This window comes from Toxotes jaculatrix, chromosome 13 (genome assembly GCF_017976425.1).
Source record: "Toxotes jaculatrix isolate fToxJac2 chromosome 13, fToxJac2.pri, whole genome shotgun sequence".
Lineage (NCBI taxonomy): Eukaryota > Metazoa > Chordata > Actinopteri > Toxotidae > Toxotes > Toxotes jaculatrix.
This window is the reverse complement of record NC_054406.1, coordinates 777,501-790,980: the sequence shown is the minus strand read 5'-3', so window position 1 is coordinate 790,980 and position 13,480 is coordinate 777,501. Positions and strand designations below refer to the sequence as shown.

General features: G+C 49.1%; 1 protein-coding gene across 1 annotated transcript in view; it reads right to left on the bottom strand.

The window, feature by feature from the left end:
• Positions 1–46: 46 nt before the first annotated feature.
• The window catches only part of LOC121192139 (semaphorin-6D-like), a 49,382-nt gene continuing 35,948 nt past the window's right edge, over positions 47–13,480 (bottom strand). Inside the window, exons 3-12 of the mRNA XM_041053712.1 lie at positions 11,067–11,172; positions 5,789–5,986; positions 4,712–4,826; positions 4,569–4,626; positions 3,802–3,858; positions 3,370–3,471; positions 1,286–1,376; positions 1,061–1,183; positions 431–519; positions 47–166 (exon numbers count right to left, since the gene is read on the bottom strand). Of these exons, the coding sequence (XP_040909646.1) occupies positions 47–166; positions 431–519; positions 1,061–1,183; positions 1,286–1,376; positions 3,370–3,471; positions 3,802–3,858; positions 4,569–4,626; positions 4,712–4,826; positions 5,789–5,933 (900 nt within the window). The 5' untranslated portion in view covers positions 5,934–5,986; positions 11,067–11,172. The remainder of the gene's footprint in view (positions 167–430; positions 520–1,060; positions 1,184–1,285; positions 1,377–3,369; positions 3,472–3,801; positions 3,859–4,568; positions 4,627–4,711; positions 4,827–5,788; positions 5,987–11,066; positions 11,173–13,480) is intronic.

Genomic DNA, 13,480 nt, shown 5'->3' with positions numbered 1-13,480 from the left:
AAAGAACAGCCAGGAGTCCTGATGGACAGACACAAACATGCAAACATCACTCAGGTTCAAAGTGGTTTGAAGTCACCTTGAGGAAAGAAGTCCAGTATCTCTCCAGGACTCGGGGAGATCCACCGTTATCGTTCTTACACACCCGAGCGACCCGAGAAAACACCGACTGCAGAGAGAAGATTCACACATCGGCCACTGAGACGGATCCTGAGCGAGCAGCAGCTGGACATCGTCAACTGTCCACTGAAACCTAAACCTGGTTCTCACCCTGAAGGTCTGAACCCTCAAACTGAAAGTGAGGACCAGGCAACATGTCCTCACTCCACAAGGTCTGTGCTGAAACCGTTCCTCACAAAGAACAGAAGTACAAGTACACACACACACACACACACACACACACGCAGACACACACACACACACACAGCTGTACCTTGCCCAGGGCGGTGTACTCCACTGCGATCTCACTGAGGAAAAAGTAGACGTAGTTACCGTAGTCGATGGCGTGCAGGAAGTGAGGCTCTGAGAGAGACAGAGACAGAGACAGAGGACGTTCCTGAGGTTACTGGGTGATAAAAGTTTGCCATGTTCCTGTTTTTCACTCTCAGCCTTCCTCAGTTACTGACTTGTTTTCTCTGAATTATTTTCTGACGCCCCGCGAGATGTAATCTGAATTTTCGGGTTCCAGCTGTGACTTTCAGGAATGAATATTTATAACGTAGAAATAAAATGACTGGGTGTGTGGTGGGACATTCTGAACACAGGACACCACGGGATCAGACCGGATCTCTGAATGAACCATGAAGTGTGTCAGACAGCAGATAAACATCCCAGTCTATTTTATTTATTATCGAATAAACCAAAGGAAACCAAGATCATCTCAACATGTTCCAAGCTGTGACCAAACAATCACAGATGCAACAACATCTCCACGGCAACAGAGCAACCAACTGCCCACTTTACAGAAGCCCAGGGAGCTGACGCCGTGATTGGAGGTTTCCTGTGTAACTGCTTCAGGTCACAGGTTTGAAACCCGCTGTGTTTAATCACTCTGAGAAAATACCTCGGAGCCACTTGGAGTCGTACTTGACGGTCCGGAGGACGGGTCGGCCGTCTCCCAGGCTTCTGTAGATGACGGCGTCGCTGGCCAGGAAGTCCGTCATGGTGGCCGAGTAGAAATCTCCCCCTGACGAAACAGACATGTTTCTCTTATGTCCTCTGTCATGTCTCTGCATGTGTGTGAACATCAGAACAGAAAACCCTTCAGCCACAAACACACTCGACTCACCAGCAAACAGTCCAACGTTGGACTGACCGGACTCAAAGGGACAACGAGCCTGGCCCACCACCTCCTCCCCAACCTGCTCCAAGGAGGTCATCTGAGAGGAGGAGGAGGAGGAGAAGGAGGAGGAGAAGGAGGAGGAGGAGGAGGAGAAGGAGGAGGAGGAGGAGAAGGAGGAGGAGAAGGAGAGGACAGAAACTGTGACTGAAGCTTCCTCTTACTCCTTCTGTCATGAAGGAGGACAGAGTATCAACATGTCCGTCCTCTGTCCACGACACGTCCACTCCTCTGTCAGCACTGACGTTACTGTAAAGCTGAAACCAGGTGAATCAAACATTTCTTCACTTTAATTAAACCTTTGTTCTTCTGCATTTATCTCAGTTTCTGCTCAGTCACAGCAGCATGAACGTCAGCTGTCCGCCTCCGTTTCCGTCCCAGACACGGGGACAGACGTCTTTACTCATGATGACCTGCTGCTGTCCAACGAACAACACCGCAGGAAGTTTCGGGGGACGGTTCCCATGGACGATCCAGGTCCCTGGACTCGTATCTGTCCCCCTTGGGAGAGTAAACTGAAGGGTTGGGGACATTTTTGTCCTCTGTTATTAGTTTTTATATCTCCAGCTTTGTAATCAAATGTAAGGCTCCTTGTTCTAAAATGTGAGTGCAGAGTTTTCATTCCCCTCCTGATTTTATCCTGTGAGAGACGAGAAGACGGGAGCAGCCCTCGGTGTTCTGCACCTCGTTACGCATCCGAACTCTTCACAAGCAGAAAGCAAAGCTCGCCATCTTCAGGTAAACGCGCTGTTTTTCCCGCCGCTGGAGCTTTCAAAGCGCAGGCGGCTTCAGCTAAACGGGGTCAGCGTCTGTCAATCAAACCTCCAGCGCCGCGGCAGCGTGAAGAGTAACCAGGCCGCGGAACGACGCCTGATACTGTGGCTTTTGTGAAGCTGTTGTGTTTGGTCTCGACGAGGCGTCTCGAGCTGCCTGACACTTTCAATTAGGGAAGGAAACGAGCGCGGTAACGCCGTCAGAATAAAAGTCACCTCGTTCCCGCGCCCCCGTCTCTCTGCTCATTAATCCAACCTTAGTGACGATTCAACAGCTGAGAGCTTAATGGGCAGGTTAGAGAGACACACACACACACACACGTCCTTGTGTTGTTATGAAACATTAATATGCAGGGTTCATTTAAACTGCTCTCACTTTACGCTGTTATTTGCACAAATGTTGTTAACAGGAAGCGGCTCCATTATAAAGCTGCTCTTTAAAAAGTAATGAAGTGAAGGGCACGTTCAGCTCGGCTTCATCTGACAGACGCACCCATCAGCTGAGCGCCACACACACACCACACACACACACACCACACACACACACACACACATCCGTTTGTTTTCTCTGGCTTCTTCTCAACTTGGTTCAGTCTCGTGTGTGAGAACAAAGAGAGCGAAGCATGAACTCTGAACTGTGACAGGCCCCGTGCTCGGGCCCCGTGCTCGGGCCCCGTGCTCGGGCCCCGTGCTCGGGCCCTGTGACGGGGGTTTTATTTTGAAAGCACAGTCCTCTGCACAGAGTCAGATGGCTGAGGAGGACAGACTAAATATAATGAGGAAGTGTTGTTAACGTCTGTATCTGACACGTGTCAGACACATTGATCCTGAACGCATCGGTGAAACGTTCACAGACATCGTGTGTGTTTTCCACCTGAACGTCTGACTTCACTGCTGCTGCTGCGACGCAGAGCCGATGCTGCGCGCTGAGACTCCGTCTTCTCTCCGTGTTTGTTTGACTGTCATCATCTGACATGACGCGACGCTCCATGATGCAGCCGACGTGTCTCACACTGAACTCTGACCTAAACTCTGTTACAGAGGCGTGCGCTGGCTTGATGTTGAGCGAAGCTTTAGTTACTTCCCACAGTTGCTGATGGGAGAAGCAGGAAATCAATAAGTATCGAGTTTAAAACGATAAAAACAACCAGTGAGTTTCTTTAAATCCACGTTTTCTAGAACAAAAAGCTCTGAACTGAGTGTAACGTAAACACAACTGTACACACAGGTGATGCCAGGTGTGTGTGTGTGTGACTGTACCTTGTAGTTCCGGCAGGTGGGGTTGAAAGCGTTGGTACCGCAGGCGAAAAGCGTCTCGTCGTTTCTGGGCACCAGGACTTTGACGTAGTTGTAACACTCGTCCTGAAACACAAACACACATTCATCACCTCTCATTCATCATGTGATGAAATCTTTCCCTTACAAGGATGAAAACGTTTTTCTGAAGCTGTGAGAGCTTCTCTAATTTTATCTGTAGTGTCAGTGAACTCTAAACACCGACGCGTCAGCGCCTCATTTATCAAACCTGTCTCCCAAACAGCTGCTGCTCACAGCGGAAGACAGTGGACGGATTTCATCTACGCTCTGATTCTGAAATTTTGAGCTGTCAAACTGTTTTATCTGGAGAGTCACAAGATCAGAGGAGAAACGGCAACAAAGAGAAAGAGTTGGAAAGATGGAGGGAAAACTCACGCTGTTCTTCCCTCTGACCGTGCACTTGCTGACGTCTCTGGACTTCCAGGTGAGTTTCTGAAACACAGGAAGAGGAAGAAGTGGATGTGATCAGGTGTGACACAGGACACCTGAGGACCTGAGGACATGTGGACATGTGGACCTGACTCTTTTTAACTTCAAGATATAAACAGAATTTTCTGACAAACAAACAAACAAACAGACAAACACGGTGAAAACAACCTTCTTTTGTGGAGTTTTGTGTGAAAAGCCTGGAGGATGAAGGCGAAGCTGAGAAAATGAGCCACTGCTCGAGTTTAAACTTTATTTAAAGTAAAATACGCAGACAGAGTGAAAATGCTCGGACATGCTGCCGAGGTGGGATCTGCGATAACGACAGTAACAGCTCACATCAAAGAGCTGCTGGAGGCCGCCGTCCCACAATGCACCAGGAGGCCCATTACTGTCAGGAGCCACCCCGTGACCTTTTCTCTTTGAAGAGGAGGACGCGTGCGGATCAAAGGAAACGTGTCCTTTGTGCTGCCTCACATCAGCAGCAGCTGCAGCTCGGTGGTTCCACGCCGCTCTCCACGCCAACACCACGCACTCAGCCACATGATTAAAGAGCAGTACGACACGGGGCAGGTGGGGGGGCGGGGGTAACTGTATGGTAACATGCTGCCCTCTGGTTGTTTGGAGGATGAATTCAACAGCTGTTTCCTGTTTCCTGCCAACGAGTCTTTTTATGCCACTGAGAAATAAACAGCTTATCGTTTAATTTTACTCACCAGCTGAGGAACGAACTGTTCTGAAGCCGTCGTCAGGTTCACGGCGAACACGTGATCTCTGAGGAGTTTAAAGCACAAAGTCAGTGTGTGTATGTGTGTGTGTGTGTGCGTGTGTGTGTGTGTGTGTGTGTGTGTGTGTGGACCTGGCAGCGATGTACAACATGTGGTTGATGCGTAACATCCTCTGGAAGTCCAGGCCCAGACGCAGTGTGTCGTTGTCCTGAAGCAAACCCTGAAAACCCGGATACTGGTACGACTCTGCAGAGACAGAGACAGGGACAGGGTCAGAGACAGAGACAGGGACAGGGTCAGAGACAGAGACAGAGACAGGGACAGGGTCAGAGACAGAGACAGAGACAGGGACAGGGTCAGAGACAGAGACAGGGTCAGGGTCAGAGACAGAGACAGAGACATAAAAACCACAATGAAAACAGAATGTGAGATAAACAGGATCATCATCATGGATATTGTCTCATCTGTGTTTTCTGAGTTTTGGCACTACAGTTCCCATCATGCTTTGTTTACATGTGCTGAGTTAACTACTGGCAGTCTCAGGACTGTAACCATGGAGACAAACAGCTGGCACACAACAGCTGGACTCTCTAAATAACTATTGCTGTTTTATTTGGACACATCCTTAAGGCTGTGGAGCCATCATCATCGTCATCATCATCATCACCATCACCATCATCATCATCATCATCATCATCATCGTCATCATCGTCATCATCATCACCATCATCATCACCATCATCACCATCATCATCATCACCACCATCACCATCATCACCATCATCATCATCACCATCACCATCATCATCATCATCATCACCATCATCATCATCACCATCATCATCATCATCACCATCATCACCATCATCATCATCACCACCATCACCATCATCACCATCATCATCATCACCATCATCATCATCATCATCACCATCATCATCATCACCATCATCATCATCATCACCATCATCACCATCATCATCATCACCACCATCATCATCACCATCATCATCATCATCATCACCATCATCATCATCACCATCATCATCATCATCACCATCATCACCATCATCATCATCACCACCATCATCATCACCACCATCATCATCATCGTCATCATCATCATCATCATCACCATCATCATCATCATCATCATCATCATCATCATCATCATCATCATCATCATCCAATCAGAGGGAACGACTCACGCTCCGAGCTGACCACGCTCACTGGCTCCAGGTCTTTGGGGAAGGGCGTGGTCGACGCCGACTCAGACAGGAAACGGAAAGTTTGGATGAGCAGCAGCATCAGTGGCGGCCGCTGCCACGGTGACCGCCAATCAGTCGGGGCCATTCTGTCGGAGAGACGGGAGGGGGGTGATGTCAGCAGGTCATGGTGGGCGTCGGCTGTGAGGAAACAGAGAGAGAAACAAATTGAAAATGTACGTGTGTGTGTGTGTGTGTGTGTGTGTGTGTGTGTGTGTGTGTGTGTGTGTGTGTGGTCCTATACATTAGGAGGGATTAGCGTATGTATTAACCTGCCAGGTCACAGCAAAACCTGCAATCACACACACACACACACGTTACAACATGAAAACAGAGCTGAGGATGTACGAGCTGCCGGGAGGATTTAGTCACATGGTTCAGTCCATGTGTTCAGGTGAGGACAGTAAACACAGACGCTGTGTGAGGTGAGAGGGACAGGTCGTCCACAGCTAAGACTCGCTGAGGGCTGATGGTCTGTACGTCCACCGGTTCACTGCAGACAGGACCTGATCACAGGTGACCAGTGCAGTTGTCTTGCTTTGGACCGTTGAGGACACCTGATCAATCACTGCACAGAATGGACACAGTGGACGGATCGTCAGTCCAGGCGACCCGGCAGACTCTCTCTCTGCTCCTCCTCTGTGAAGCTAACGGGAGCAGGTTCAGGGGGAAACGAAGACGAGCAGACCTGGAGTCTGTGTGAGAGACAGAGGACAGCACAGAGACCGTTTCCGTCCTAACCTCCTCTTTAATACCTTCACTCGTTTTCCCTCCATTTCTCCTCCCTTTCCTCCTCCTCATTTCTTCTCTCCTCCTCTTATGTCACACAGTGACAAAGCAGAAAAGGAGGAGGCATGAAGGTGACACGCTCCTGTCTCATGTCCTCTTTCATCACCTCCTCCCTGTCGCGTCCTCACCTCTCCTGCCTCGTTCTGTCATACCAAGTGACAAATGAAAAGGAGAGGTTGTCCCAGAGGTGATGAGCTCTCCTCCTCCTCCTCCTCTCTGTTCTACCAATGAACTAAAAAAGAAAGAAGGGGTGTCAGAGACAGAGACAGACTTTAGCCTCCTCTTGTCTTTTTCTGCCAGTTTTCATCTTGACTTCTTCTCTTTCTCGTCTTTCATCCTTCCTTCAGCACAGGATACCACTCTAACTCCTGTTAACACTCTCCTCTCCTCCATTACAGAGGTGTGATGGAGGAGGTGAACGGGAGGTGCATGGGTGCTAAGAGCTTCAAGCTAACACACACACACACACACACACACACACTCACACACACACACACACACACCCCCTGTAAGATGAAACCCTCTGAACGCTGCAGTGACCACCGCCCGTCCTCTGCCTCACTCTGTTGGACCTTTGGACGTTAGCAGGTTAGTCATCGTCAGTAAAACTACACGACAGGTGACGAAGGCCCCGGGACTGAAGTTAAACTGCAGACAGGAAGCTGTCAGAGCACCAAGATCCCAACATGGAAACAGACGAATCAGCTGATGAAGGCAGAGACTCTGAACTGGTTCCTCTCATTAGCTTCCCATTAAAGAGTGTGTGTGTGTGTGTCTGTGTGTCTGTGTGTGTGTGTGTGTGTGTGTGTGTGTCTGTGTGTGTCTGTGTGTGTGTGTGTGTGTGTCTGTGTGTGTCTGTGTGTGTGTGTGTGTGTGTGTGTGTCTGTGTCTGTGTGTGTGTGTGTTTTATTCCCTTAATCATTCATTTGATCCTCGGAGCCAAAGCAGCCCTGATGTCAATTCTCATTCAGTGAGACATGACTGAGACAAACACACACACACACACACACACACACAGCTCACCTTGGAGAAAAGGTGGCTTTGTTTAGGTCTCATTCGAGACATTTCGTCTGAAGACGTGTCCCATTTCCCCGAATGTAATTTACACCTGGACGTCTGAGCAGTGGACTCACGGGACAAGCTCACGGCGCGACACCTGTCTGCAGGTACACGAACGGCTTGGCTCAGGTAAGATCAGACCCGAAACGTCTGGTCTGCCTGGAGACCCCTGGACCCTGATCTGAATGGTCCTGTATCAGAGTGGACCTGTATCAGAGTGGACATTAGAGGCCTCAGACCCTCAGCAGAGACATGAAGACGCTGCCAGCTGCTCACCTATGATCACATGTCACCATTTAAACGTGATCTCTGCCTGGATCCTGCTCAGAGACCAGGGTCCACTCCTGTCTGTGTTCATCGCTGGTGGAAGATGCTTCGCTCTGAGCTGAGCTGTCTCACAGACACTGTCCTCCCTCCAACCCTCTGTCTCAGGCTGTGACGTCTCCGTCACGTTATTTTTGGGCTTTTTCGTGTTGATCTCGTGTGCGTCGGGTCCTGAAGCCGCCTGGTTTCTCATTTCCCCCGTTTCACCTCCGTCTGTCAGATCCAAACCGTGCGTTAAATCTTTTTTATAATGTCTCAGGTTGTTTTCAGAAGTCCCTCTGGGTTTCCTGTCTCACCCACACACGTGCCACAGGTTTCAGCTCGTCTCCTTCTTCAGTTTTCACGTGCAGGAAAAGCTCAGAAGAATCTGGATTTTCTGTCTGAGCAAACAAACCGAATGTGACTCTCAGACTGAACAAATCGAGGAGCTCGATGCGATCTCTGTCACTCAGCTCAGGCTCATTTAGATAATTGAAACATCTTGTTCTCCTCCTCGTCGTGGCGTGTTTCCTGCCGCCTGAACATGATCTTCCTGCCGGCGGGGACAATCAGTCATTTAAACGGCGGGACTAATCCGTCGCACGGGGCTCAGACTGAAAGTTCACTTTTCCTCCGGTCCCTGCAGAGATGAAGTGATTTATATAAAAGGCTGAAATTCAAATTCGATCATAAATCTGATCAGCTTCAGCCGCCGCCCTCCTCTGTTTGATCGATTGCACATTTAGGATTAATCAATATTACTCTGCTTTCAGTGGGAGCGAACATGTTTAACTCTTTACTGCCTGCGAGACCCCAGAGCTTCAACAGACTGCTGGTGCCACGAGGAGTTAGATAATGGTGAAGCTGTGACATACACTGATGTTCCCTTTCTGCCATAACCCACTGTATAAACATGCCGTCTCCCTGCACTCAGTGTCAGTCCAGCCGAACCGGTCCGACTCGGAGTTTTGGCGAGGCCTCAGGGCGAGCGGCGAGGCCTCAGGGCGAGCGATCCTCAGCACAGAGCGTGGCTCTCATCATGTTTAACCCTGATCACCGTCGTTCTGAGCCTGAACCTCGTCAAACCTTCAGCACAGACGTGGAGACGTTGTCTCCTCAGCTTTCTGTCCCATTAAAGTCTAAACACTAAGTGTCTGCTCCTCTGTATAACAAACTACATCCGTCCTTTTGAAATATTGCTGCTGCTTTAATTTAGATAATTGACAGATATCAGCCCGCCGCCGCTTCCTGTTTGCACGTCAGATAATTCAAACCACAAATCACTGACCGTGTCGGTGGATCGCTCCTCCGGTGCCGTCGCATTAACGGTTACTGGGAGAACGTTGGAACGACTTCCAGGTTTTAATGAGGCCGGTGTCAGAGAGGTCCCTGCAGCGGCAGCAAAGGTGTTTATTACAAAGGCTGATAACTGGTAATGAGATTAAAGTCGGCAGGAGGAAGGCAAATTCACTGAACTGGTCCTTTACAGCTCCCAGAGAGGAGGGTGGAGGGAGGAGGGAGGAGGGTGGAGGGAGGAGGTGGTCTGTGGTCTTCTCAATGAGCTAAACAGGGTCTCTGCCTGGCTGAGTGACGGTCTCCTGACCACAGGCAGCTCGTTCAGGCTGACATCAGACTCACGTCAGCTGACAGCCAATCAGCAGCATCCGTCACATCTGTCCCGAGATTTTCAGCCGACATGGAAACTGCATCGGCCAGCTGACATCTCCCAGACCACCTCCTCCCAGAACGATATCGATCTGTGAACTGTTGCCTCTGCAGCTTCGTGTCAGGCCGACCTGTTCCAGGCCGCAGGCCGAGCGTCGCTCTGTGGCACACACACCTTCATGTGCATCACCTCTGTGTGTGTGTGTGTGTGTGTGTGTGTGTGCGTGTGTGTGTGTGTGTGTGTCTGCTGGCCTTGAATGGGCGCCCTGAGTGCCAGACTGAGAAAGTGGAATCAGTTTTCATCCTGACAGGCAATCCACCAGCCTCTCCCACCGTGTGTGTGTGTGTGTCTGTCTGTCTCATACTGAAGGACAAATTCTCAAACAGACTTTCAGGACAGAGAGACCCCCTGAACATGAGAAGGACATGTCTCTGTCAGAGTGGACAGTTTTAATGCGGAGGCCGTGGAGCGAGCTCTGACGGATCCAGGCTGCGATCGACCTGCAGGCTCACGCTCGGTGAAATCCTGATTTCACGCCGTCTGAAATCCGCTTTTTTCTGCCGCGGTCTGAGAGGACGCTCGCCAGGCTTCAGCTCATATCTGCTTCCTCTGATTTTCACAGTAAAAGTCTTTAAGATAAATGAAGAAAGCTGAACAAAACACGTGACACCTGAACTGAATCTGCTGTTATTGATAACCAATATTCCAAATCTGTGATTATCTGGATCAGATCTGCTCTGTCAGTCACTGTGTGTGTGTGTGTGTGTGTGTGTGTGTGTGTGTGTGTGTGTGTGTGTGTGTGTGTGTGTGTGTGTGTGTGTGTGTGGATGAGTCAGTGACAGTGAATGAGAGGAAACAACAACAAATCAGAGAGATGAAGGAAATTAACAGGAAAAACAAATAATGAACAAACAGCTGGTGAAAGAGAGAGAGAGTGAGTCAGGAAAGAAAGAAAGAAAGAAAGAAAGAAGCTTACGTAAGAAACATGAAAGACAGAGAGAACAGTTAAAAGAAGAGAAAGATTCCAGAGAGAGCTGATGGATGGATGGATGGATAAAGGATGGAGGGATGTTACCTGCTGCCTGATTATTTTCTTTTTCACTTTTTTTTCATGACAAACGAGTTCATTTTCCTTCCTCCCTTTGTACCTTCCTCCCTCCCTTCATCCTCAAAGGTCACTTTCTCAGCTCAGTGACATCCCATCATCTGGTTGCCATGGCAACTGCTGCACATGGCAGACTGGTGACACAATGCTGTGTGTGTGTTAGTGTGTGTGTGTGTACTCACACCTCTATCGTTGTGAGGACCAGTTCAAGGCCTGTCTGAGGCTTCAGGTTAGAATCAGGTCTAGGTTTAGGTTAGGGTTGGACAAACTCTCAGCATCTGAACTTTAAAGACACTTACAGGGTAAAACTGTGCTGCAGACAGGTGAAGGCTGCAGCTGCTCTGCACTGAAAGGACAGGAAGTGGAGAGGAAGTCAGGAGGCGGGGGTGGACCCCCTCAGACGACCTGTAACGACATAAACACAAAACAAAGTTTCAACATCACAACAGAGTTTGTGTTTTTCAGCATAAAGTCTCAGACGTCCTGTTCCAGACCCTGTGGACGAGGTGGACGAGGACACAGTCGCTGCGCTCGTTAGCGAGGAAGCAGCGGGAGGTTTTGCATGAGCTGACCATTCCTAACGAGCTAATGGCAGCCATTAAGATGAGCGGTGTCCAATTAGAGGCAACCTCCTCTAACGAGATCAAACAGTGGAGGCTCATGGGAGAATGCAGAGCAGCACAGAGGCACCAAGAACAGGAGGAGGAGACGGTCAGATGATGGATGATCCACACTGAAGATCAGACCAAAAAAAAAAAACTTACAGAACAGGAAACATAAACAACACGAGACGTTCACACTGAACATGAGAAACCTGTTTACACCTGATTCCATGACGCACAGTATCCAGTTTTCTGTGGGTCCCTGTGGACCAGGTGCCTGAGCTCGTTCTGAGGACCGCGTGGTTCCTCACACACCCAGAGTTTAACCGTCCGTCTCCTTCCCCTCCTCCTTGGTTTTCCTCTTCTTTATGTCTCTGTCTCTTCCCTCCCCATGACTCTGTGTAATCTCTGAAAATCCAAACAGCCTAAAAGCTTTATTGGCAGCTCCACAGAGTTCGAGCTGCCAGAGCTTTCACAAGAACACCATCAGTGACAAATAATAATTAGCAAACACAGAGATATTAAAATTTAAAGCGTATATTTAGCAAACAGTGTTGAAGCAGCGGTGAATCATAGTGTTCAGACGGGGGACGGGGGACGGACGGGCGGGGGACAGACGGGCGGGGGACGGGGGGGTGCTGGCAGCTGGAAGACCACACCGACACGTTCATGTTCCAGCAAAGTTCAGCAGGATCCACACGATGAAGACGTGAAGACAGATCAGTTAAACAGCAGCTGTTATCAGAGAAGATCAATATCACCTTCATCCAACAGGAAACACAAATGAGAACACTGAGGTCGGACTGACTGACGATCGGCAATCAATACACGATCGATCAGACCGCATCGGTCCTATCAGAGACGTGATGATAACAGAGCTCGTTAGCAGTCTCCCCCTGCTGTCCATCCCTCTGGCCTCAACGCACCCACTTCCTGTCCCTGTCCCCACGGCAACGTGAAGGCCACCTAACGAGCTGCCTCCTCATTAGGCGGTGAACGATGGAATCCTCTTCTCCTCCTCCTCGTTCCTCCATGTTTGAGTTCTCTCGTTCTGTCTTTAATGAAAGACTCGGCCTCTCTCTTCCCCTGAAGCTGCTGACGATCATTTTCATCCTTTCTTCTCTCCTCCACGTCGATTTCACTTTTCCAGCGTTAATGAAAAGTCGACTGAAGATTACACTCGTCTTCCTCCTCCGCTCTTCTCCTCCACTCGTCCCGTTTTCCGTTACGTCCGACCTGATTTTTAAAAATCTTTTCTTTAATTAAAATCTTCATTTCTTCCATCTTCTGTTCTTCTCCCTGTTCGTTTCTGCTCATCCTTCCTCTCTTGGTGTTTTCCAGTGTTATTATTATTTAGTTGTATGTTTATTTATTTTCAAACTGTTGGTTTTTGATTTGTGTCTGAATTGATCCCAAACCTCTTTCATCTTTTTTCCTGTTAAACTTCTGTTTTTCCTCCGTCTGTCCTTTATTCCCCTTCTCTCCTCGTCCGTCTCCTCCTCATCTTTCCTCATCCTTCTTCTTCTTCTTCTCTTTCTGCTCAGCGGATCGATTCCGTGCTTTCTGCCAGTTTCCTTCGGTTTCTTTCCTCCTGATGAAAGAGCAGATTCTTATTTTCATTAATTAAATCCTCTCTGATGTGTCTTCATCTTGCCTCCATCCCTCCATCCCTCCATCCCTCTCTGTCTTATTAGTCCGGCCTGTTGATGAATGTGCTGTAAATCACAGCCTCTGTCCTCCCTTTGTCCTGGTGTCTCTTCTTCCTTCATCCCTTCATTAGTTTTCTTTTCAGTATTCTGTAGATGGTTTGCACTGAATGCACCTGGTGGTGAGACTGTTCTGTCAACTGGGACTATATAAATAAAGTTTTACTTCCTGAATAACCTCCAATCACAGGAGAGCCATGGACTCGGCTCAGGCTCCGCCCCCTCCACACAGGGCGCTGACGTGGGTTTTTCATCTTCACCCACTATCAGTTATTCACATCTCACCATTTTCCACCTGACGGGTTTTTAACGTCCAGTGTAAATGAAGCTGAAATGGTGTTTGTGCAGCACGTGGGATCAGAGACAGTCCTCCCGTCCTCTGTCCTCCTGAGACCGGCCACGGCG